Source organism: Diadema antillarum, unplaced genomic scaffold (genome assembly GCF_040938485.1).
Source record: "Diadema antillarum isolate AM-2024a unplaced genomic scaffold, OU_Dant_1.0 seq00000310_RagTag, whole genome shotgun sequence".
In the NCBI taxonomy this organism is placed as follows: Eukaryota; Metazoa; Echinodermata; class Echinoidea; order Diadematoida; family Diadematidae; genus Diadema; species Diadema antillarum.
In genome coordinates, this window is record NW_027271331.1 from 827132 (window position 1) to 850004 (window position 22873).

General features: G+C 38.7%; 1 protein-coding gene across 1 annotated transcript; it reads left to right on the forward strand.

Moving 5' to 3' along the window:
* The first annotated feature begins 7252 nt into the window (after positions 1-7252).
* Positions 7253-22402, forward strand: LOC139730400 (serine/threonine-protein phosphatase 4 catalytic subunit). Its single transcript, XM_071641263.1, has 10 exons — positions 7253-7305; positions 11123-11200; positions 13179-13250; positions 14065-14167; positions 14896-14997; positions 18742-18915; positions 19491-19617; positions 20150-20339; positions 21542-21620; positions 22338-22402. The coding sequence occupies exons 2-10, from the start codon at positions 11175-11177 to the stop codon at positions 22386-22388; spliced, it is 924 nt and encodes a 307-aa protein (XP_071497364.1). The 5' UTR covers positions 7253-7305; positions 11123-11174; the 3' UTR covers positions 22389-22402.
* The last annotated feature ends 471 nt before the right edge of the window (positions 22403-22873 follow it).

The following is a 22873-nucleotide window of genomic DNA, read 5'->3' on the forward strand; positions in this document are numbered from 1 at the left end:
TTACTCGTGATTCGAGAGGGACATTTTGGCTCAGTAAAAACACTGATCTTGTCCAAAGACGTGAACGCTGGGCAGGGATTGAACTCGGGCCCACGTCCTCCGATTAGGATTCAAAGCAGAGCCTTCTATTACATAAGGCTCTGATTCAAAGGATGCCACAGCGCCCCCAAGATGATAGGTTCCTATATGACTTATGGATAAGAAATTATTTGATATCCAAGGACCTAAATCAGGGGCGGATCCAGGAATTCTGTAAAGGGGGGGGGGGGGGGGCGTGACTAATATTTCTGGTGCCACTTCTGGGTTTCATTTCATTTTTTCCTTTTTATTTCTTTTGTTTTTAACGAAAAATAAAGAGGGGGCGGGGCGTGCGCCGGTTGCGCCTCCTCTGGATCCGCCACTGTAAATGATAAAGGTATAAAAAGGTAGCATTGACATCATTTTTACATTTACTCATTGTTAAACTCTCAGGTCATTTTTAATGAATGTGTATGTACAATGTTTACAATCATCGTCATAGGGTGTTTTGTACCAACTGCAAATCACTATATGCACCTCTTGTCAGGGGCCGCCCCACCAGGGGTGGGGGAGGGAAGGGAAAAGGGTTAGCATTGATCCTTGACTCCTTGACTCCCAATGTCCCCCTCTCCCTCCCTGCAGTTGCCCAGCCCCCCCCCCCCAAAAAAAAGGGGGGATTCCGCAGCTATACATGACTATATTAAAACTTAACTGGAAGAACGGACATCCGAAACTTTGTTCATGTCTGATTGGTTGTTGGTTAATTCGTTCATGTACTGAATTTGTGCGTTTGTTTGCTCGCCTATATCGAGTACAATCAAGGAGATACTAGGCGACTAATAGTTCCTCCTTGGTACAGTGCAGCACAGAGTCATATTGATTTAATTGGGCTATATGGGAGTCGTTGTGGATACTGCACTTTGAGTCACTGTTACAGTACAGTATATATGTCCCAAAAAAATTACAATCGGATTTTCGCATTGATAACACCCAATATGATTAAACTGTCCAAATGCTACTTCAGGGTCTTAAAATATAACATCTTAACTCTATTTTGCAGAAAACCCCATTCAATTTGGTTGAGCTGTCACAGAGAAGTGGATTGTTGCAAAGCATGTCATGAGTCTGATTCTTCCAAGTTTAGCACTTGAATGCTCTTGGAACTGCACATTAATGTGTAAACACAATATAGACAGAACTTGGAGGGAAGAGATACCTGACATGCTCTACAAAATTCCTCATTTCTCTTTGACCACTGAAGCAAATAGAATGGGGTTTTCTGTAAGATGTGGGCAAAATGAGTTATAGTTACACACCCTGAAATTGTATTAGATTTTAGATTGATTCACTATTTTTAAAGTTATCATTGCGGAGGGTCCAGTTGTATTTTTTTTTTTTTGGACATACGGTACAGTGTGTACCAGAGCGTTTACGCGAGTTCAGATCATGGTATATGATGCTGTCTCAACAAAGACTATTGGAGGATTGCGGATCACGTGATACATTCTCATCCTCGACTTGGAGTAACAAACATTTTCTGTATTGTAGGCCACACCTAAAGTGCAATAATTTTTTCCCATTGTGAAATTGACCAAGATCATATGGACAAAGTAAGATTAAATGAACAGAGTGGAATATGACTTCCAGCATTGATTCTCACAGAGAATGATGCCAAAGTTATTGACAGAGATTAAAGATATCGGGGTTCTCAAGTTCTTTGTGTGTGTGTGTGTTTTCCCCTTTTTTTGTTAATGCAGAAACATCAGTGCTTTTCATCCAGTAGAATCCTTTGATCAAGTTTACAACATGAAACAGGCCCGTCACTAGGATTTTTATGGAAGGGTTGAGAATTTGAAAAAAGTGGATCTTTTGGTTCAAGTTTATGTTCCACATTGAGGGCGCAAAAAAAGCCAGAACTATTTCTGATGCTACTATTCCGGGTTTAATCAGTTGACAAAAAAAAGGCTTCCCATGCATTTTTTCCATCGCCTCACAAAGATAAGGGAGCACTTTTCTTTTTATTTCTTTCATTTTATTTATTAATTCATTTTTCCTTTTTGCTGCTGGCAAAAGCGGGGAGGAGGGCTCTGCTACTATCTTTTTATTTATTTATTTGTTTATTAATTTTTTTTTTTTTTGCTACTGGCAAATGGGGGAGGGGGATTCCGCAGAATCCCCTGAACCCCCCCCCCCCCCATATTTACGGGCCTGTGAAAACAAAGCAAAGAGAACAAAAACAAGGAAAAGCCTGATGCGTCAGTTCTAAGATATTTTTTACTATACTTAAAACAGATCAACCTAAGTTTGTTTACAGAAAGTTATTTGATTTGTATATATTTTCTTCTCATGATTTCACATGGAATGGTCTGGCAACCGTCGGGAAAGAAAGTTTGATTCTGCAAATAGAAAGCTGAAGCTGACATTAAAACAAAACAACAACAACAATAACAACAACTGAGCAGAAACAACTGCAAACTTCATATTAGCATCGGAACAATTCATTCACATGAAATGATCGTCATTAGCGGCAGTTTCATCGTCACTGGCGATGAAAATATTTGTTCCATGGTGATATTTTTGTATCACAAGATACTGTATATGCAAAGCAGGTGCAACGTGTACAACCAGGATACTCAGTACTTGTACCGCATTAAAAACGCGCAACCAGTCAGTTGGACCCCAAGAGAATGTCTCCCTCTAACGACAACCTAAGACTAAATCGTGTGTATTTTGTTTGTTCGATTACAGTTCGCAGATGTACCACCTGTATAATTATTATTTTTTATTTTTTGCTTAATTTTACGCAAATGTAGAATCATATACAATACATGACATTTTGTTATGCGTTGTGTGTCTGTTGTTGCATAATATAGAACATATATCTCGCCTTACTTACCAGATGCCCATTACACATCTCATGGGATATGGAGACCGGGCATTTTCCTCTCTCAATCGCTCCTCGTCTATAACATGGAACTCCCTCACATCTTTTCTCCGTGAAATTGACAAACTGGAGCACTTCAAAGCATCACCAAATACTCACATTCCCACCAGACATTCAATTGCTAACTCTGAGTCTGCGCCTTTGAATGTTTCTATCACAACAAACTAAGCGGCATATATAGGGTGCATGTATACAAATACTGTGGATCATCATCATCATCGTATAGCGTATGGGACGGTGGAGCGAGTATAAGAGGAAGTCGGTAAAGATCCGGTGTTGGTACACTGGTAACTATAGAACTCACTTGGCTGAGAGAAATATTCCTATCTGTCATCGACAACTGGGCTCATCACGTATCACATTGATATACAGAGGGGCAATCTAATCTGCTATGAGATGAAAGCTACTTCTCAGTTGCTCCGAGCCTCAGAGGGCTGTTAGCGTTGGTGGAGTGTGATCAGCAAAATTATCTATATCAATCAGTGTCAATATCTATCTATCTATCTATCTACCTATCTTTCTGTCTTTACAAGCTTACATAATATACATAAATGTAGTGTCTTCATATTATTTTGTTATATTGTTCATATTAATTTCGATTGTTAACATCATGGACCTGATATCGAATCATATTCAAATAGAGGATATCATAAAAAGTGTGTGTGGATGTGTGTGTGTGTGTGTGTGTGTGTGTGCATGTGTGTGTGTGTGTGTGTGTGTGTGTGTGTGTGTGTGTAATCGAATGGCCTCAATACCAAAGTTCTGGTTGCAATTTCGGGCCTCTAAAATCAAATTTCGGGTGGCCCGAAATACAGTATAGTAACCCATTTTGAATCTTTAATTGCCCGATCAGGCCACCGAAAGATAAAATTTTTGGCAACATGGTGGTTCAACATATGTATGATATATTTGTGGCCCCGCGCAACTGGACCATCTGATGCAAACAAGAATTAAGGCGGTATCAAGATGAAAAACAGAACTAGACTAAGCTAAATTAAACTTTAAGTATAAACGAAACGAAAAGAAACGAAACAAAGCAAGTTGAGAAAATTATGTATATAGACAATCCCAGCTAAACCTTATATATATATCTCGATCCCTCACTAACTTTGTTGTTGTTGTTGTTGTTATTGTTGTTGTTGTTGTTGCACTTTGCCTTGCGACTATACTCAGTCGCCATCTAATGTTTATATTTCGCTTGTATAATAAATGCTGCATGGCTATATAGGTTCCGGACACAGTTTTTTGTTTGAATATTGTTTCTTTCTTATACACAGACTCTTTGTTGTTGTTGTTGTTGTTGTTGTTGTTGTTATTGTTGTTGTTGTTGTTGCATCTAATGTTTATATTTCGCTTGTATGCTGCATGGTTATATAGGTTCCGGACACAGTTTTTTGTTTAAATATTGTTTCTTTCTTATACACAGACTCTTTGTTGTTGTTGTTGTTGTTGTTGTTGTTGTTGTTGTTGATGATGATGTTGTTGTTGTTATGATATTGGACAAGCCGCCGATATTCATCCAGTCATTACAAAATATGATATAATGATAATGATATCAACACTTTTCTCTTGCGAACCCGAGTCACGGCACACACTCAATCTGTAGCGACAGAATATATTTCTCGCTCTGTCATATCAATGAAGTAAAAAGGATAACCTTTAATAAATAGGCTATGCGATTGTCAAAACCAGGGAGGTGAGACGAAACCTCCCTGGTCAAACACCATGGTAACCCGGGTCCCGGGCGATGTGATGTATAGCTATGAGAGCACACCGAAGTTGGGTATGTGTATATGTGGTGGACCCCGTATGGAAGAACAGAATTATTAGGGCCTATAGGAATATGAAATGGGCAATCCATCCATTTAGTAATCTTTTTTGTTATCATTCATGTATAATTTATGTATTGTTCTGTGCATTTTTTAATGTGAAATGGAGAATAGATAAACAAACAAACAACCAGATCGCTGGTATGTAGTGCTCTGACATGTTAGGCTAATGGCCAGGTAATAATCCCCAATCCCGAGGCCTTTCCGCAGCCCGCTCCACCCTCACTCAACCCTCGATGTGCATCCATTCTCTTATCGCCCCTTTCCGTGGCGTGGGATGGGCCATCCTGCATCTGCCAGAGGAATATCCCAAGTATGCTATCTGGAATGTGGACGCCAAACATCCTCTGACAGTCCCGTGTTTCATTACCCACGATTGGGTTTGTTATGTCATCTGACAGGCCTTCCAGAAACTGCTCCGCGCTAGGTGAACGTGTTACGCATATCGCTCAGGCAGGCAGTGTTGTATGGAGGACTTATTGGAGCCTGAAATTTACCACTGATTAGGGGATGGTGTTGTACGCATTATTTCAACACTATAGATGTTGTTTAATCATGACTTTATTCAAGTTCAAGTAAGTGTGAGAATAACAAATATACAAAAGAACCAGGTCCACCGTTTCATTCAAAACGAATGGCAGGTTTAGACACGTACATGGGGATACAAAACAAGAATATTAGAGTTTACATTATTGCAACCCATATCACACATAGAATATCAGATATTACCGGTGATCAATCAATAAAAACAATCAATACATAATACTATTTCTGTGTTACAATAACAGCAGTGATGTAGTTATCATCCGCAGTATTAATACAATAATCCGCATTAAAATATAATAAATTATACAAATACACATATAGACCTATATACACTACTCAAAAAAAGTTAAGGACCACTTTTTAATGTGTGTATACAATTTTCAAACCGGGTGTTGTATTTCTAGAAATACCCGAATATGGCTGTCTTGAATCTCCTCAAACACCCTGTAACAATTTCACACATGGGTGGTTTCAGTTGTTGCATGATGTCTCTCGCATTATTGCATATCCTGAAAAGTGGGCCCATTGTGAAGTGGTACAAATGTGTACAAATGTGTACGTTTTAAAAAGTGGTCCTTAACTTTTTTTGAGTAGTATATATGCATATGCATACATATACACACACATACATATATACAAAAAAACCCCACATAAACCTTATTATCATCATCATCTCATCAAATCTTCACCAACGTTAATCTTTATTTGGCTCTGTGCCCCATACCCCTACCACATATTATGATTATCAGAACCCATCTTATTTACAACTATCAATCTTTTTCAACCTAAAACCAAAAACTATAAATAAACATTTCTACATTTTTTTTCAATTACCCATTCACCCATAAAAATACAGTGCATCAATACTAATCTCATCTCAACTTTCCAAACATATCATTTAACCTCAAATTCCTTTCCTTTCCCAACAAAAAAACAAAACATAGAAAAATGCGAAATCCAAACCAGCTGCAATTCGGTGGTATATATACATTATACACCAATAAAAGCCATCATCCATGTGTAGGCCCTGTTGGCTATCCATCCAAAAAAGAACCGGAAGAAAGAAAGAATGGACAAAACGAAAAATAAGAAAAGTTATATAATTTTCTGACATAGAGGTAAGACGAAGAAAAAAGCAACTACAATATTCTCTCCTCCTCATCCTCCTCCTCCAATACTAGCACAATCTTCTCAACGGGTCGTATGTTTTTGTTAGGGATGTGATTCATACTTGAGTTGAGTATAGTAACAGGTCGTGTCTTGCTTTACCCCCTTGGTCTTACAGGATACAACTTCTTCTTTTTTCTGCAATTCGGTGAATTGCTCCCCTACGGCCCTAGAAGATTGTACATCTAAATTATTGTATTAAATAATTGTCAATATTTTGCATTCATCAAGTTTATTAATTCTTCTTTGAAAATCATATGATTTGTACCAAAACAAAGTATTTATATATTACGTTTGTCATGAAATTGCAGAAATAAATAGATATCAAATAAGACATTCACCGCTTATCAAAATTGCACTGCATCAGTGGAATCATATTTCTTATGTCTGATATATATACATTGAATGTGCGCGTTCGATGGTTGACGAGCGCTCTTGCGATGCCAACGCTACACACACCACACATTAGACCTACTAGTATTGCGCAGCGGCGGATTCGAGTATGGAAAATCGCAACGTGCAGTTTGCGTGTTCACGTACACAGGGAAGTCAACTTGAGTTGTCTGTATCGCATGTGTAGTGTTCAGCAGCAGTGCTAGCACAGGAGGCTGGGCATTCGTACGTAACCTCACCAGCAGCTAGCTCCGCTCTGTGTGTGTCCACTGCTCAGTGTACATGCATCACCAGCACTGCATGCATGCACCGCGATACACGTAACATTTTGTACGATACGCATAAGTACGGTATTCACGTAGTGAACGGCGAGAGGGTCAGCAGCTAGCTAGTGCTTCGTAATCGAAGGTAGGTGTAATTGTCATCAAAATTTTGCGATTAGAGAATGAATGGGCATATTCTAATGATAAACGAGCAACCTATCTCATGCTTTTGAGGATATGGTACAAAAACTGACTTGAATTGTATGGACTGTGGCCTTTTTCTGTCAAAAACATGAGTGAAACCGCCCCACTGACACTGGCACTGACGTGTTCTCTGTCCAGATCCAGCAAGGTAGCTGTAAGGTTAGAAATCGAAGTCATTCGAAGTCCGGTTTGAGCAGTCAATTGATGTCAAATTGAGCTCTAAGAACGACCCTGGATCAGCTAGAATCAGGTTTGATTTCCGTCTGGTAGAAGTGGGAATTATCACAGAAAAATATTGTTCCTTCTCAGCTACATCGGAAGATAAAATATCGATAACCAAACGGTTGGTCAACGTCTTCGGACAGTGTTGAATGAATGGGGTCACTACTAACAGCAAGTTTTCATGAATTGGACTTCTCTTATCCTGTGCGATAATTTAGATAGTTCTTGAAGACAATCATCATACAACTGTACATGTAGTTCATGTTAAACGTTTTGTTGTGTACAAAAGACTGGGATCGTGAGTGGCAAACGCAAACAATTGTTGGATTTGTAACGTTAGTAGCATTTGATCTAGACTAGTCTAGTGGTTCTAGACAGAAAGATGCGTCTGTCCGGAGGAGTCTTTTATTTATTTTTTATTTTTTTTTACGTTATCACTCTCCTCCATCCCTGAAGCCAAATGCAGTCTCCGTGGAACATATCCCTGATGACCAGATGCAGACCGATCTTTCGGTCAACATTTGATCCAGCTGTAGAAATAGTCCATTGTTTTGCTTCTCAACCAGTCGTGGGCTAAAAATGTTCGCCAAGAATGAAACTTATAATTGTAATTTGTAAATTCATTCGACCTAGGATTATTTAACTCGGCAGTTTTCCAGTAACTGTAAAAAAAAGTGTAGATCTACATGTACGTGATGTAGGCTACCTAAGCCTTAGCGTAAAACTGGGTGTCTTTAAAAAAAAAAAAAAAAATCAAAACAATACTGGAGACAAAGTGGGCCTTGGGTTAAATAAAGAAGTTTTAGATGTGTAGTGTGACTGCTAGATCTCAGTATAACTGTGTGAAGAAGTGCCCCGGGGTTAGGCTGAACACGTAGCTGTACTCCACTCCTGTAGCTGTACGAGTATGTAGGCTGTGATCTACTAATTTCCACTGAGTTCCAAAAGCAACTGCACCAAGGTTCAACCTCTCATGCCCAAGGTTTGACCATGCGCAAAAGCACACACATTGTATGTTTCTACATGCAGCTGCAGCAGGTGGTCAAATTTTGGACGGTGTTATCCATGGTTGAACCATGTTCATGGGCAGCTCGCTTTACACAGCTGTGAGAACGTCTCAACCTGATTGATGTGGAGGTAAAAATTTTCACATGAGTGCATACTCTCACGCTCAACACTCTATGAACTGTAAACTTCAACATGTTGTGACATTTGGAGCATTCTTGGCAGGAGTCCAGTTGTGATGGCATCACATCTACACAGTATCAGTGCTGTACTGTGTCTGTAGCACTGCAGATAGTGTGACTAACATTAGTATTAACAACTGTGATGCATGTGAATACCTATCGAGATGACCTATGCTTCGTAAGGAGACTGTCTAGAAAATTACACTGTACAGTAACTTGTGGTAGGGGTTCGTATAGAAGCAGAAATCATGCATTGTCCGTTAACATTGACTTGATAATCTCTTAACGCCTTACCAGGTTTGATGATGAATTGTCAAATCAGTTTGAACTAGAGAAAACTGTTGCAATACAATGTATTAAAAAAAAATGGCTCACATGTGGGCAAAGCTAAATATAGGGCAGGGGAAAACTGAAGTACAGTTTGTAGTTGGATCAGTTTCGAATGAATGTGTTTCTGGTTAGTGTGAGAAAGGAACATACAATTTAATGTAGACTTTGTGTATTTTGTAAAAGACTGTCTTTCGTATTGACTTTGTCTTCACCAGATGATAGATCCACATACTTGTACACACATTGTATGCCTCACATGAATGTATTCATCTCAGAATATCCCAACGACTCAACACAAAGACAACCTTTGTACGATCTTGTACTGGGTTGACACTTTGTAGTGACACACCACTTGATGCAGTCAGTGAAGCTTGGAGTGATAAATTACTGGCCCCTTCTTGTGCAGAGTTGCAACCATCATGCATGTTACACGTACTGTGGTACGCAGTGATACCAGTTTTCAGGGAAAAACCTGAATTCAAACCATTGTTGCATCTACAGCTGTGACAAAGTTCAGGCCCTTTCATGTGCAAATTACTGTGGCTTCACTAGATCATACAGTATATATTTTAGGCACTCTCTTTTATTCTAACTGTGACTGTATCTGGTAATCCTGGATAGTAAGTACAACTGGGCAATTCCGCGGTTAGTAACGTTACATTTGAACAAATTTAGATATTTGTTTTTACTACTAAATTACCATTTATTCATTTCAAGCCAAAATTATGTCAAAAACATGTTCATCATTCCCAGGTTTATGATACAGAAAAGATTGAATACAATCCAAGAAATATTAGAATTGCTATGGCAACTTAAAGGGCTGATTAGTAACGTTACGAAAAAAGGACATGACAAAAAAATCAATGTCTTGTAACAAAAAGTGTGCAAAAATTCAAGTTACTTCAAACAAAGTGTTGCATTAATTTCAATTATTGCATCATGACAAATGTTCACACAATGTTTTTTAGCAGTTCGACCAATAATTTCTTAGCTAGACCCCCAAAAGCATGGTTAGTAACGTTACGGTTAGTAACGTTACATTTGTCCGGAGTAATTCCGCAGGTCATTTCACCCTTTTGTAATTGACAAAATGTCACATGACTTCTGGAGTATTTAAATGTATTTATCTTTTACCCTTTAGCAAAACTTAGAGGAAAAAAATTTCAAAGGAACCCACTGTAATTTGCATTTAAGTGAATTTCAGCATCCCCAGTCCCACATGTACATTTTAAATGATGGTTTTAGATCTTGCGAAATCAATCAATACGAAAGATAAAATCTACTGAATTTGAAAGACCTTAATGATTGGTGAACATCCATGGCATTAGTTGATACCTAGATTAAAGAGTAAGATAAAGAGGCACATTTCTTTTATCCATGTCATGTCCACCTAACTGCGGAATTGCCCAACTGTATAATAATCTACTGTGCATGCATGTAGTGTCCAGTTCTTTATCATTATTGAAACAGCAGCAACACACATTGAATGCACGCACACTACTGGAAAGCACAAACAGATGAGAGGCATACATGGAATTTACAGTGTTGTATACACAATAAATTCCATGGAGGCCTTTATTTCTTGGTTTTCTCTCTTGCAAAAAAATCACAGTCATGCTCTAGATACAGTATTTCATTGGCAGTGTTGATGAATGTATTGGATAGTTTGGGGTTGAGTTTTTCTTGTGTTTTTCCTACAGCACTGAATGGACAAATCTGAAAGTGTATCTGATATAACCAAACCAGCATTCTTCATTCCATACCCCAGTTTTCTCATGGACTGGACAAGACTAAGGGCTAAAGTAAATGTAGACCATTCTTGAAAGTGGGTACATACACATACTGTGGTGGAAGAGATCACCCCATGACAAAAGAATATGTGCATACATATTGTACAATGTATTTGTAGAAGTTGAACTTTCTCATTTTGAGTTGGCATACTTGTAGCTGGAAGTCAATGTACAAAAGTGTACCCTGTATTTATAACAGCCAGCTTCTTTGTGTTTTTTTCTGTGACAGTAAACCCCGGAAACGGATTGAGTGGAGGTGCAGTTCGTGAAGGAATCCCAAGATGACAGACTGTAGCGATTTAGATAGGTATGTATTAAAAGAAAACAACTCTGACGACCTTTCCCAGCACTCGTCAGGCCATGTCAAACCAACCAACCTGGGGCCAAACACATGTCAATAGACAGATTTACTAACAGATTCAAATGTGTGGATGTTTCTTCCATCCTGATGTACTTGGTGATGTAGTGGCCATTCTATCAACCTGTTCTTCAAAAGCCATTTTTGATACTTGGAATCCAGTTTGCATACACTAGTTGTTACTACATTGGGCAAACCTTATGCAAGCTTTCAGGTTGTCAAGAACCATTGTCAGAAAGGCATGCATCAAATTTGAAATATGTGAGTAAACTGGTTTCTTGCTTGCAACCAAACATTTGCAATTGCGCTTGTCCAAACAGGCACAGCAGATACATGTAAATGCTCCCCAAATATGTCGGTGTGCTTTCAAAATTAATTGAAGTGCAATAGAAAACATTGATCAGTTATTGTGAGGTGAATACATAGTAATATTTACAATTGTGATTTTAAAAAGCAGTACATAGACACTTCATGCATTCCCCACATTTCCCAAATTTCAAGAGTTTACATAAAATTACCGTATATGAAGTGGGGGGGGGGGGGGGAACTCAGCATCAAGTTGTTGCCATGGCATTTTTGATGATATAAAAGGAAAATCAGATTGCTGACAACTAACGCTATGATTATTGTGCTTGATAATTTAATCTCAAAACTTTTCTGTTGCTTTTTGTTGGTTTGTTCTTGTCCCAGTTGTAGTAAAAAAATAAATAGATAAAAAACAAAATGTTGCCTTTTCTTTTAGGGATTGCCAAGAAAATAAAATCAGTTTAGGATGATCCCTCAAAAGGAGATTTTACAATTCTGGATAATGTGGGCATATTCTTATTAGTTCATCAAAATTTGATTGCTAAACGTCAAGCACATTTCTATCATAGGCCCTTCCGCCATGTGTAATACAACTGTAGATTCCAATCAAGGACTTTCCTATTGCAGTGAAAGTAACATGTTTATGTTATTTGAATTACATTTTCAGTGTACTGCATGTGATTTCATTACATCTCAAATTCATTTTGAAGTACACTTTGTATTTTGTAAAGGATGTCATAATGTCCATCGTATGTGTTGGAAAGGGCTCGACATTAGCAGGCTTTGCTTGTTGTGTGGTATTGTTGGCAAGCAGAAACTACACATGCACAGTAGTGTGTTAAAAAACCATGCTGAAAAGTTGTTAGCTTGTACGTGCACAGTCTCTGAGTAATCTATGACAGTGTGTATATAAACAAGTCAAAGTGCACTTCTCAATGAACTTGTCCCTATTTGTAGAGCATGATGTAATGGCTTTATCAGTTTCAATAGGTATAGCCTTGTTCCAAAGTACTACTGAAGTACTTTGAGTATGTTTGAATGTCCTTCATACATGTACTTTCCCCTTGTGTCTTAATGATCCTATTCCCATCGCTTAGGAGAGATTGACAATGACACATACACTTTGTATAGTGTCCCAGCATTTTGTTTCTCCATTTTGCCCTCATATGTCTATTAAAGTAAAAACTGAGTGAAAAGGAATCAATGTTTGGTTGCATGACCCATATGGGGCTATTAGACAGCCCCATTTATAAGGTTCTTAAACCATAAATATAACCATCTGTATCACCATCAGTTGAATGTTGTAGTCGCACATACGTGTTGAAACAAGAATATACATTGTATGTATCAAAATGCATGCATGTTTTTATTGTTTCAACGGCCTAAGGTATTGCTATTACTAGGCTACTATTCAATGAAAATACCTGGTAATTACATGTACAGATGATTAGAATGTTATGTTGTTCATGTTTATGTGTACATTGTATGTTGTGTGCTGCAAGTGTGTGATCACTGATAGTGATTTGTAGCGAGGCATTGTCCTTGGCATAGAATCAACTGTCAAACTGCTTTGAAACAATCACTGCTATTGTGTCTGTTCTCTTTTTCTTTCAACCAACAGGCAAATAGAACAGCTTAGAAATTGTGAAATCATCAAGGAGAGTGAAGTCAAAGCATTATGTGCAAAGGCGAGGTGAGCTCACAGACATCCATACCCTTCTAAAGGCTGGTCTTTTTCTCTCACAAAGCATGGTGGCATTTTGGAGGATCTGTACTTCAGTAAATCTTCAGAGTTCGAACAGTAACTTTTAGGGTCTATGGAAAGTTTGACACAACAGTACTTTTCTCATTGTCATTGTTCATCGTTTATTTTGAAAATATGAACAAGTGCCAAGGTGACCCTTTCCAGCACTTTAAAAGTAGAGCAGTCAAAGATATTACCACCATAATGTTAACTGTATACACCAGTTGGCAAAGCATTAAACCCCAGCACTAGTAGGGCAGTTGAATATGTGTTCTTGGAATGCATTGTGTACTAGGGTCAGTTAATGTGGAGGGTGTGCTCTGGAATGATTCAAAGATTTATTTTGTGCAAAATTTTTGTCGTATCTTTATCTTTTTTTCTTTCCTCATCTTCAGTCATTTTCTTCTCCTTGTCCTCTTTCTTCTTCACTATCTCTGTATCTTTTTCCTTAATCTTCCTATGGGAGAACAACATTCTTGGGAATTCCTAACAATGATGCAGGAGGATTTTTTTTTTTACAGTTCCTCTTTGTCTTGTGGGGGAATTCTTGCTATAGTATCTCCTATTTTTGTTGTTTCAACTGCCATTCCAGATAAAGTTTATATCCTTTGATGAAATTTGTAGGTATTTTGATTACAATAATTTCTCTGTACCTGATGGTTTCTTCCCGTGCCCCCCCCCCCCCCCCCCCCCCCCCCCCCCCCCCCCCCGTGTATTGCTATTTGTTAACTGATTATTTCATGCAATCTTTACTCTCTGACAGGGAAATTCTTGTGGAGGAGAGCAACGTGCAGAGAGTGGACGCACCAGTCACAGTATGTGGGGACATCCATGGTCAGTTTTATGACCTCAAAGAACTCTTCAAGGTAGGCAGTCCTTGGCCCCGCCACACTTTTGTCTTTTCCTTGGCGCAAGGTTTCTCTGTACACATCCACTCTTCTTATTCACTCAGTTATTTTCGTTATCTTCTAGACTTTAAAAATTCATTTGCTCACAAAACAGTGTAAAGCAGGACTTTTGGATCACATTATCAATTCATTGCAAGTCTTACTGTAAGGTTACTGTATCAAATGATTGACAGGTAATGTGGAAGTCATTTTGGTGAGCTTTCCAAAAGCATGAGGAAGGGGCATGATATATGGATTGACTTTCTGTTTTGTGTTGATGTGTTTGTTTGTTTTGTGTTGATGTGTTTATTTGTTTATTTGTTTGTTTTTTAGTTTGTGTTTGTTTGTGTGTGTGTGTGTGGATGGATGGATGTGAGGTGGGTACTGAGGAATATTTCAATCCCCTCACCCTCATGTCATCAGAGAATAGTTAAGTAACTTGTTGAAACTTCACTTGAATCAACTTATTCCTCATGCGAAATCTGCAGGTGAAGCGTTAGATCTTAATTTTGCAAGGGAGCTTTGCAGTCATATGTTGTATGAATTCATATCAGACCTTATGCAATCCCTTTCTTTTTAATCAAATAGACACAACAATCTAATGTTTTGTATTTCTTGACATGGCTGACTAATGGTGAGCTACTGGTGCATATGCCGCTGCAACATTTTTTTAAAAACTCCTTGTCTCTTCCTTTATGTTCATGCAGGTTGGAGGTGATGTGCCCGACACAAACTACCTCTTCATGGGCGATTTTGTGGACAGGGGCTTCTACAGCGTAGAGACGTTTCTCCTTCTACTAGCACTCAAAGTGAGTTGCCAAGATTTAAAATAAGATTTAAAATGCTGGGGGTGTTTTTCACAAAGACTAAGCTTGTCTTCCGTGGGAATTTGTTTATTGGTGGCCTTTCATGTCCCTTTGTTTGGCCTTTGCCAGCCAAAAAGGTGCACATGCATGTACCATTTGTATTTCAGGGGGATTTCCCAAAATGATATGGGCAGTGATGGTCATCCATAGAATAAGTGTGATGTGAGTTAATCTTTGTGAAATACATTTGAAGTGCATCTTTGTGCCCCCCTGTCTTACATGTGCACATGTAAGTTCACAAATGTTTTGTGTTGGCAACACATGCGAAAAGCTACAAACACTTACTCCAGACCCAAACCTAAATGGGTGTAGGTGTTGTGGGTCACTGTAGACATCTATAGAATTCATTGATGTATGGACACACACACATGCACAAAAACTCTTTCTTGGATGTGAACTTATTGCAGTATGAGGAATATGTGGCCACTGAAGAAATTACCAGAAGAAGATGCATGTAATCTGTTGTGGGCATCATTGATTTCTGTGTGAGATTTGGCAGTACCAGTAAATTCAGTTAATGGACATGTTAAAGGGGCATTCCAGACGATTTTCATAATTTCACATCATGTAGTACATAAATCGACAGCTCCATGTATAGATTTGTGGAATTTATTGTGGTTCTTGAGCAGAGAAACAAATTAACTGAAAATCTTAAACAAATTACACTGAACAGTGTTGATGACATCAGAGCCTCACATATTTCAGAAATGTAGCAGTGGAATTCCATTACAATACCGCTTGCTCAACAAGTTCACCTGTGAAGAATCTATGCATGCCTTCTTCTTTTGTTCTGCTTCCTTGAGCCCCATTTCATGCATTCTTATGGTGAGGCTGCCATGTCATCATCCTTGTTCATTGCAATTTGTTATAAATTTTGAAAACATTCTTATTCCTCATCCCAATCACTATAAATTCTGAAACTCTGTAATCAGTTTAACTAATTTATAGCTGTTCAAATGTAAAAGTCTGAAAATCATCCGGAGGTCCCCTTTAACCAGTTGTGTAGGCAACCAGACACGAAAACAATACAGATTTGCTGGCATTCTGCCTGTTGATAATACATTGTACTGTAAGTGATGATTGCATTTGATATAGGAATGGGATTGTGTGACAGTGCAGCATTGAAAGCAAACGGTGTCAAGTTCTTGACATAGCTTTTAATTTCGAGAATATTCAGCAAACATCAACGGACATGTAGGGCCTTGTTTGTAGGTTGCTCTGAATTAATGTTAGGCACTGTTTGTTGCTGTGTTGTTAGATCAAGATAAAGAACAGTGAGATGACATTTGTGTAATCCAGAGGCATTGTTGGATGAAAATTCTTCTTTCTACTTTGCAAGGAAGTCATGTATTTCAGTTGCAAAATACCTAAGAGTGCCAATCGAAACAAACTTCTGCCTGCCTGTTTGGCCATAGCTGTAGATTGTGTCATGATTAAAAAGAACTAAAAAAACAAGGAAAAGAAAAAAAAAATATATAGCTGTCTGGATAAAACCACAAAGAATCTGTTTTTTTAGGCTTGGCACCAGAACAAGCAAGAGTGTTTTTTCCTGGAATACTTTGTTGGATTTTAGCTTGGCTGTCCCAGGCAAGCTATCATTAAATGTGAAGAGTTGTGGCACAGACGTCTTGCATGTGCGTATAGCTGCTGTATAGATCAAAAGTTCACAGGAGGGAAGGTCTACAGCCAGCCCCCCCCCCCCCCCCAAGGTTCTGTGGACTGTGTGTACTAGTGCTTATGCAAAAAAAACAACAACAACAACAACAACAACAAAACACTTTTGTGATGAGCCATGGCTTTCTTCATTTGTATTTTGGCTGGTTACCACCATAAAACATTGGATGGTTTCAGAAAATGTCTATATCATTATCAAAGTTTTCTGTAAGATGATACTTTCAGATATGGTGTACCACAAATTTCTGCTACCAAATTACCAAATCTGAAACTAACTACCACCTGGATTTCTGTGCTTTGTATACTTACACTTAAGTCTGCCTAGTTAACTTTATACCATAGCTCTGTGTCCTTCTGTTGAAATTTGACCTCAACATGCTTGGGAAGAAGGGAAATCTCTATGCTGACATCTTCAGTAACTTTTGTGTAGCCTAACAGAGCTGGAGTTAGTGTATTTTTTTTTTCTTTCACAGTTACATATGTTTCTTTCTTTCTTTCTTTCTTTCTTTCTTTGTTTTGTTCATCCAAAATGAGACAATATGTTTATGCAATAAAGAAAAAGGGGCTTGTCTTACATGTATGACTTCATTTAGCATTATACACATATGCAATTCTTCAGCTTTGAAACAAAATATGGTTCTGCCTTCAAAGTGTGTGTGTGTGCGTGTGTGAGTATCCTGTATTATCTTTTTTTTTTTTTTTTTGCTGTGCAACAGTATGTCTTGTTGTTGTTATCCCCTCAGTGTTTGAGTTTGTGCATGTGTGAATGACTCAAATGATATGTCATGATATGTCAGTGGAACGTACACATTATTGTTGCAAATATTCGCACACACATAATAGCAAAACCAAAGGGCAACCTTGTAACTGTTGAGTAACCAACATGAATGCCAGTGTAATGTAAAACTCTGATTTGGCAATGCGCCAAATTGTTGTTTTGTAGTATGTTCTTTTTGTTTTGTAGTATGTTCTTTTGTACTTTAAAGCAGGCTGTTGGGAGCTAGATACAGTAGATAAAATGTGCATTTCAAATAAGAATAATGTACAATTGTATACCGGTACATAGAAACAAAATCACTCATTTCCTTAGTGTATTTCAACAATTATATTAATAATCTTATTTTAGTGTCCATTAATATTTTATGGAGATCTATTAATAGACATGCCTTGTTTTTCCTGTTACTGCAGCTTGTTTGACCTGGAAAGGAGTTCATGTCTTCATGTTTATGTCAAATAGTTGTATTAGTGTATATAAAACAACATAAACAAACAAACAAGCGGACTGCCAGCAAACAAAACCTCATAGAATTTCTCATGCTGTCTGAATATTGTAGTCATTGTAGTGTCTACGTAATGAAAATTTCCTGACAAAGTATACTGTAATTATGAAAGATGCTTCTGTCTTTCTCATTGTACATTGTAAATGTGTCCATAGGGTTTACAGTATGCTGCATGTGGTCCAAGAAACACAAATTACACACAGTCCCCCCCCCCCCCCCCAAAAAAAAAAAAAAAAAAAAAAAATGAGGAACACAGCACAGCCCCTGTCTGTTTGATGTATACTGATTTTGATATACAGATAAACGCCAGAAGAATTGGTTTTCTTTAAGAAGAAGAAGTTTTGTTTGGGGCTTGCAGTAAACCTAGAAACACTAGAAACATTAATTAAACTGCAAATTCAGTTGGACATGACCCTCCAAACCCCCAGACTAAGATTTGGTCTGTACTTCCCATGAAAAATAGAAAGAGACTCTCTGTGCTATCTTAAAATTAAAATTCTTCCATGTCAATCATAAAAGCAAAAGAAGGCCAACAAATTGATGTATGTTTGCTTGTACTTTTATATGTACCTGCATATTTGTATAAAACAAAGAGCTATGTATGTTCTCTAGGTTCTTGGCCTCCTTGCAAGCGCTATGTCAGCAAAGGTGTTGAAGTTCATGTCTGACTTTTGTATGCAAGTTCTATGTGCACAGTCTCATTTGGAAGGTGTGTGGTTGGTCTCGTGAACAGGTACGATATCCAGACAGAATCACGTTAATTCGGGGAAACCACGAGAGCAGACAAATCACGCAGGTGTATGGGTTCTACGACGAGTGTCTCAGGAAGTACGGCTCCATCACCGTCTGGAGATACTGCACTGAAATCTTCGATTACCTCAGCTTATCAGCAATCATCGATGGCAAGGCAAGTCGGTCACCCCTACCCCTCTTTCAAAGTGCCTTCCAGAGGGTTTGGTATTGTACTGTGGAATATTATTCAAGGGAGAGGGTTTGTAGGTAGCATTAATTGATTGAACACTAATGTCTTGAATTGTAACCTGCTGTAGTGTAGGGATGATGGAAAAACAAGTACTTGGCTGAAATTCCTATGCTTTAGATGTAGAGAAATATTGAGGACAAGGACAATTGCAGATATACCCAACACTTTATTAGATTCCACTTGATGATTTTGGAAAAATTACAAAATAGCAACAACTTTTGGACATTTTTTAAATGAATTTTTAATGGCTTGTCACTCCAGAATAGAATTCTGGAAGAGTAGAAGTTAATGACTTTATGAATATAAAGATAGTGCAGGTGAAAAAAAAAAAAAGATTTTACTTTCTGAAATCTTGGTCTTATCTGTACGGATTTTGATAGTTAGCCCTCAATTGCAAATGACATGGAAAGTGTGCTCATGCCTGCCCATGTGCATGATGGGTTGATATGATATAATGTATAAAGTGAAATGGGATGTATTGTCGTGATTTCTTTCTGCAGATCTTCTGCGTCCACGGCGGCTTGTCACCATCGATAACGACATTAGACCAGATCAGGATGATTGACAGGAAGCAAGAGGTGCCCCACGATGGACCCATGTGTGACCTGCTGTGGTCAGATCCAGAAGGTGAGAGAACTTTTGAGGCCTTGGCAAGTCAAGGCATTATTTGTAGACAAGTTAACCTTAAACCCTGTATTGTAAACCATTGATGTACGGTATGACAAAACGTTTTTTCTTCTTGCCCAAAATTGCATTTTGGCAAAGCCCCCCCTGAACATGCAAAGCTAGCTCATTTTTGAACACACAATGTGGCAAAATGTCATTACATTTGAGAAATGAAACCTGCAAAGATTATTTTGTTATGAACTGTTATACACGCACAATGAAATGTATCGTCATATTCTGATGATTTAAGGTTGTCGTACCAACAAGTTGTTCCCACTAAAGAAGATAGGAGTGTTCACCTGTGTATGCAGAAAATGTCAATGTTCTGGTGGTTGTACAAGAATCATCCAAGTAATCTGTCCTTGATTTTCACGAGATGCGTTGTATTGAAAGGAAACTTCAAATTTATGATGACAGCTTATCCAGATATGAGCACCAGCTCTAGTGTGACACCAACATAAAATTCCATGTTTCTGCTGCTTTGTCTCCCCAGACACACAGGGCTGGGGCGTGAGTCCCCGGGGGGCTGGCTACCTCTTCGGCAACGACGTGGTGAGCCAGTTCAACGCGGCCAACAACATCGACATGATCTGCCGGGCCCACCAGCTGGTCATCGAGGGCTATAAGTGGCACTTTAACGAGACGGTACTGACCGTCTGGTCAGCGCCCAACTACTGCTACCGGTCAGTCACATTCGGCCACTCTTTATCATCTTTTGTTTGTTTGTTTTTGTTTCCAGCAGCACATGATACTCAGATTCTACATTTAAAATCAGAGAGCATGCGGATACCATGCAATATGAAGGCTGGCCTGATGCTGACATATTTAGGAATCTCTGTAGCAAACTGTGTGCAGCTTTATCACTCATCTCTATGTAATTACAAGCCAATGAATCTTGGTTTTAGTGGAACATTAAAGTCGGACGATCGTCATCTCTTATGGTACATAAACTCCGAATGACAGCAGTTTGTGCATGCAATTGCGCAATGCCAGACTCGGAGCTATATCCATAAACGTGTGGGACAATGCTGCCACTGAGACAAGTGTGTGTGTGTGCGTGTGTGTGTACGCATCATACACAAACATTGTGACCGCGAGCTGCGGTGATTGGAGGAGAGAGGCCAGAAGACGCGTTGTTCTTTTGGCCTCTCTTCATGTGCATGCACACTGAGAGTGTGCATCCATTCAGAAGCTCCCGTGGCTCGCTCGGACAGCCATTTTGGGTCAGGAGATTTGTAGCACAGAACTCTTGTAGTCTAGAGAGTTGTTCGCTGTGACCCATTGAGCCAGCGCTATTCTCATTCGGGGTCACTACATTTGATACAGAATGGGGGAGGCAGCGTGTTGCGTTCGTCTCCGTGCCGCACAAACCACTCGCCACGATTGTATGCCTTTAACTACGAGCATATGCTTCAATGCTCATATTCGATGAAGGGCAGTTCTGTTCTTGCAGACATGAGCTATTCATGATCTTTTCTCGTACTCTCATGGGCAGCAAATAAAGATCTTTTCAATCGAACCATCCTCCTCTCATCACGCTACTGGGTTTTTGAAGTGTATTCCAAGGGGGCTCTCGGGGCAGTGTGGAGCCAGGTGAAACATCATGTAACAGGAGGAGAAATCTTGAAGGGCGAGTTTTTGTTTGTTTGCTGTTGCAAGAAGACAAACTTTTACTTCACTCTTTTACCAATTAACATGTATTTGAGTTTTACCAATCAGTCAGTTATGCTTGATAATAGGGAATTGTGGGATAATGAATTTGCCAGTCTGTTTGTGTACACTGTGATCCTTGTTTTCAATGAAAGGGACTGACATAGTCTCCTGGAATGAGTACCGAGAGAAATTTGATTTTTTTTTTTCTTTCATCAACGTGTTTTCCATCCAGGTGCGGCAACGTCGCTGCCATTTTGGAATTGGACGAACATCTACAAAGGGACTTTACGATATTTGAAGCTGCTCCCCAGGTACAGCTCTTCTTCTTGTTCTGTCAAGGGACACAGTGTTTTGTTTCAGAAATGAGTAAAACAAAAAGAAAGAAAAAAGAGAAGAAGAAAGTGGTTGAAGTAGTACAGGCTGCTGAGGATTGTGCAAGCATATTGAACCCAGCATCACAAACAACAAAAAGTCGCCGGACATAGATTTTTAGTTCAGGTAGATTCCGAAAGAGCAGACTGTAACTTTAGAATGATGTATGACTCAATACAAGTGGAGTTTCCTAACCCATCTAAATGATAGAAAGAAAGCATGCACTCTAGAAAAACTGTTTACTGAGAGAAGAGGCTCTGAAATTTAGAGTCTATTCAAGTGCTTAATCCTCACCAAGATGTAGTCCGCCAGTGAACAGGACAAATAAGAAGATGTAAAATTTCATTGTAACCACATTGAAGGTACAGTCAAACCTGTCTATTTTTTTATTTGTTTTGAATATATTTTTATATTATTTATATATATAATACATTATTTCTTTTTATACTCATACCGTTACAAACTTTTGAGAACTGGTGTGTATGATATGCATACTGTTAGAAACTTTGGAAAACTTTGTGTGTATGTGTGTGTCTGTGTCTTATAGGCTTTTATGCTCTCATTTCTGATTTAAGTATTGTAGTTGAACTCTCCCTCAATTTGTCTCGTTATTTGAAGTATTGTTCCTTTCCCCCTTCTACTCTCCCAATGTCCAGGAGGTGCGTGGAATCCCCGCCAAAAAACCCCAACCCGACTACTTCCTGTGACACCGCCCAGAGGCTCTCACCGGTCTCCGAGAGATTTTATACCAGGAGTTTTATCTTTTTATGACCAGATCTCGCTATTTTTCCAACTCCTTCCGGACACAGAGGCGTCCGGGCCTGTGATGCAGGCACAGAATACTGCAGCACCCTCCACTGTTCTCTTTTATTTGTCTTTTTGTCATTTTTTTTTTTTTAACAAAATACCTTAGCTATTTATTTTATCTGTACATTTATGATTTTGTCCTTCTTTGTTTTGTTGGTTTTTGTTTTTTTGCCAAGGGTCAGTTGATTGTGGTAAAGGCCAGCGTATGAATGAGCTTGGCTCAATTTGTGGGCCTGTGTTTCTGTACTTTTTTCAAAATCACTTGCAATGAAATTTTGAAGCAATGCCAGTGTTTTTGCAATGTATTATGGAGTAGGGTTGGATTATGTTTAGCAACAACAACGGCCATGAAAGAGAAAACAACTACAACAAAAACTGACTAGTA